Genomic DNA, 3,784 nt, shown 5'->3' with positions numbered 1-3,784 from the left:
TCCATCGCCTCCGCTTCCTGCATTCATTTCTGATCAGATATTGCACTTGCCAACCTCTGGCCCTCGCAGCCGCCACGCGTCCCCCCGACAACCCATCCTCTGCGGCGCCCCGACACGGAGCAGCGTCTTCCCCCGCTCGTCTCTCGACACGTCTCCTCGTCCCCGGATCACTCCGCGGGCAGGTGCAGCGTCGCCTGTCCCTGTCCCCCTTGCCGAATCGCGATTCCTCCGCCACAGCCCCGACTCATTTGTTTTATGATCGACGAGCGATTTGGTGGAGATCTGAAATTTGGAGGAAAAACAAAATAAAAGTGGCGAGGAATCGTCCACGTAGAGAAAGTACGATCGCTATATCTCTTCCTCACACCTCATTGGCATCCTCTTCCTTTCCAAGATTCTCTCTTGCCTTCTCTCTTCCTTCTTCTTCAGAGAGAGAGAGAGAGAGAGAGAGAGAGAGAGAGAGAGAGTAGCCACGCATCCATTTAACTCCCTTCTCGCTCACAGCATCTAGCCGAACATCTTCGCTAGCTGCTAGCTCCGTCTGCTTCGGAGGACGCCAGTCATGGCCACATGATCGGAGCCATGTCGGCTGGGAACGTGTGCAGCGTGTGCTGCGGCGCCGGCGCGTGCCCCCACTGCACCGACCTGAACAACGCCATCCCGGTGCTGTTCGACGAGCCCATGCGGGAGTTCCAGTTCTTCGGCCACGACGACTCGGTGGCGTGGATGTTTAACGATCCCAAGGACGGCGGCGATCCGCCGCCGGAGGAGCAGCGTGCTGCGGAGGGGTTCAAGTATCTCGACGTCCTGGGAGGAGGGGGAGGAGGTTTCGACGGCGCCGGACATGGCCTCACGTTCGACGTCTGCTTGAGTGGCTCCTCCCGGCGACCGGACACGATCCCCGCGATGGCGGCGGCGTCCAGTGCCACCATCGTGAGTAGCTTGCTCCTCCACTAACCTTCTCAGCTTTGTTCCCTTAAGAAATTTCACGAGATGCAAAGATTTTGCTAGCTGGTAGGGAAAGTTTATAGATATGATCAAGGATCGATCAGGTAGACTGTAGATTTTCTTTTTCTTGATTTATCTATCGTCAATTAAATTCATTAATATAAAGATAAAGATCAAAAAAGGGCACAATTGCATGTTATTTCATGTGGCTTTGCTAGCTAGATTTGATATACATCAACATCAAGCCATTTTTGTTCCAAATACTTGCGATCGACTTTCGTGAATCTCTTTCCCGTGTAGATGTCCTTCGCCGGAAGCACATTCACCGACGCCTCGAGCGGGATCAACAAGGAGGTCGGAGAAGGCCTGGCCGCCGACGGCCAGGGAGACCCGATGGTGGAGAGGGAGGCCAAGATCATGAGGTACAAGGAGAAGAGGAAGAAGAGGAAGTACGAGAAGCGGATACGGTATGCGTCGAGGAAGGCCTACGCTGAGATGAGGCCGAGGGTAAAGGGGCGTTTTGCGAAGACGACGGAGTCGGCAGAAGTCCAGCCACCGCCGGAGCAGCAGTCTTATGGCCCTGATAGAATTGACTTTAGATGGTTCCATTAAGAAGAGGAGGAGGATTAAGAAGAAGAAGAATAAGTGTACTAGAGGTTCCATATCCTCATAGCTATTGAATGATTAAGCATTCAGTGTATTATTACTTGATCGAATATTGGGAGATAATATGACTTCTGTTAATTAATTAGATTAGATTAGTTTCAATTTCTATAGCATTAAGATGGCATTTGCATTGCATTGAAACATGACTTGGGCATTCCTATAGACAGAGGAATAGTTAGTATACCACAAATAAAAGAAAAATAGCTCAATGGACAAAGTTTTCATCAATGTCGGATTTTGAAAAAGGTCTATTGTATACAATTTTACTTTACTTTGCAAGAGACTATTTCGAGATTTGAACTCGTTCATGATGCATCTAAATCTTTTTAATTTTCTAGTCTATCTAAAGAAGCTAGGTAGAGATTAAGTTTGCTTAGTTAAGTGTGAAGTTCAATAACTCAAGGTGAGTTTTAATTGACTAGAGAGTTCGATCAATTTGGTAGTCAATTGAACACGAGACAGCAATCAACTTGAGGTTCGTTTCAGTCATCTAGACAAGATGTCCAATTGAGTGCCCAATTAGTCGTTAGCTATACAATAACAACTTTTACTTGATCATGATTAGTTGTTAATTTTGTTTATAAAAACTGTTAGGGAGCTTTAACCAGGAATGGTTCCATTGATATATCATAGTGTCTACATTGCTCGAAGGTCTCCAAGGACTTAGACACATGTTGAAGGCTCCAACTTGAACTCTTAATAACCTCTTCTACTTAGTGTTGGGTTGTAAGAGTGCAAACATAGTCCCACATCTAAAGTACATAGAAAAGATCATGGGGTTAAAAGGATGAAAAGTATCTCCATTGGTATGAGGCCTTTTGGGGAGAGCCCAAGAATAAAGTCATGAGGGCTTAGGCCCAAAGTGGACAATATCATACCATTGTGGAGATATTTTGATTCCATCGGTTCTAACAAGTGGTATCAGAGCGAGACTGCTCTTCACCGAACTAACCGCCGGATGAGCTATGATCACGTGTCTGAATCAAGAGGACCAGACACTAGGTGAGAAGTCCTAGTAGGTCGGATGGACTGAGGAGCAAAAAGTCCTAGTTGCGACTAGGTGGGAAGTCCTAGTAGGGTGGACCGAGGGGCAAAAAGTTTTAGCTGCGGCTAGGTGGGAAGTCCTAGTAGGTCGGGTGGACACAAAAAGTCCTGGTGGATCGAGAATTCAAACATCAAAAACGACGTTGAGGGGGGCCTGTGGTCCTTTGTTTGAGGGGGGGGATTGTTGGGTTGCAAGAGTGCAAACATAGTCCCACATCTAAAGTACATGGAAAATATCATGGGGTTAAAAGGATGGAAAGTATCTCCATTGGAATGAGACCTTTTGGAGAGAGCCCAAGAACAAAGTCATGAGGGTTTAGGCCCAAAGTGGACAATATCATGCCATTGTGGAGATATTTTGATTCCATCGGTACTAACACTTAGTTTTCATTTTATCTTTTTTATTTTAGAGGAGTATTGTATTGTAAACATCTCAGGTGTTCCATTGTCTCTGATCATAAAGAGACGAGATTAATGAAATCTTTACAACATGACTCACCGGACAAATCATATGTAGTGGAGCAAGTCTTTGTATTGGTGCAATTAATCTCATGGCAAGATTGACCAAGTTGATCAAATTTGAGTTGACTCGAGTTGAATTTTGACGTTTAAGTAATATCTTAGTTATATGTCAAGTAGGTCAAGGTTGACCAGATACTTGACGGTGAAAAAGAGTCAATTAGGTCAAGGTTGACTAGATATTTGACGGTGGAAAGTTCAAATGGATCACGATTGACCGCACTTGACACGAGATGGAAAGTCCAAGTGGATCATGGAGGATCGAACACTTTGTGATGATAGAAGTCTTGACAAATCAAGGTTGATCAGATGTCAGGCAACAATGAAGCTCCGATAGGTCAAGGTTGATCGAATGTTGGACAACAAGAAGTCCCAACAGGTTAGGATGATTGGATATTGAACAGAGGAAGTCATAACAAGTTAAGGTTAATCAGATGTTAGGCAATGAGAAAACCTAGCAGGTCACGGATAATTGAATGTTAGATAGAGGAAGTCCTGATAATTGAGGTCAATTGGATACCAAGCAAGACGCAAATTCAACCTTGAAAAGGTTGACATTAGGATTAACAATTGATTGACATGACGTAGCAATTGATTGGTAAATTCT

At 45.2% G+C, this 3,784-nt stretch overlaps 1 protein-coding gene across 1 annotated transcript; it reads left to right on the top strand.

The window, feature by feature from the left end:
* The first annotated feature begins 405 nt into the window (after nt 1-405).
* On the top strand, nt 406-1,749 carry LOC141844505 (transcription factor GHD7-like). The gene is made up of 2 exons (XM_074732539.1): nt 406-933; nt 1,249-1,749. The coding sequence occupies exons 1-2, from the start codon at nt 571-573 to the stop codon at nt 1,558-1,560; spliced, it is 675 nt and encodes a 224-aa protein (XP_074588640.1). The 5' UTR covers nt 406-570; the 3' UTR covers nt 1,561-1,749.
* The last annotated feature ends 2,035 nt before the right edge of the window (nt 1,750-3,784 follow it).

The sequence above is a fragment of the Curcuma longa genome, chromosome 13 (assembly GCF_044706935.1).
Source record: "Curcuma longa cultivar G26 ecotype Majalengka, Jawa Barat chromosome 13, ITB_CL_G26_1.1, whole genome shotgun sequence".
NCBI lineage: Eukaryota > Viridiplantae > Streptophyta > Magnoliopsida > Zingiberales > Zingiberaceae > Curcuma > Curcuma longa.
The sequence above is the reverse complement of the archived record's forward strand: the minus strand, read 5'-3'. Positions and strand labels throughout refer to the sequence as shown.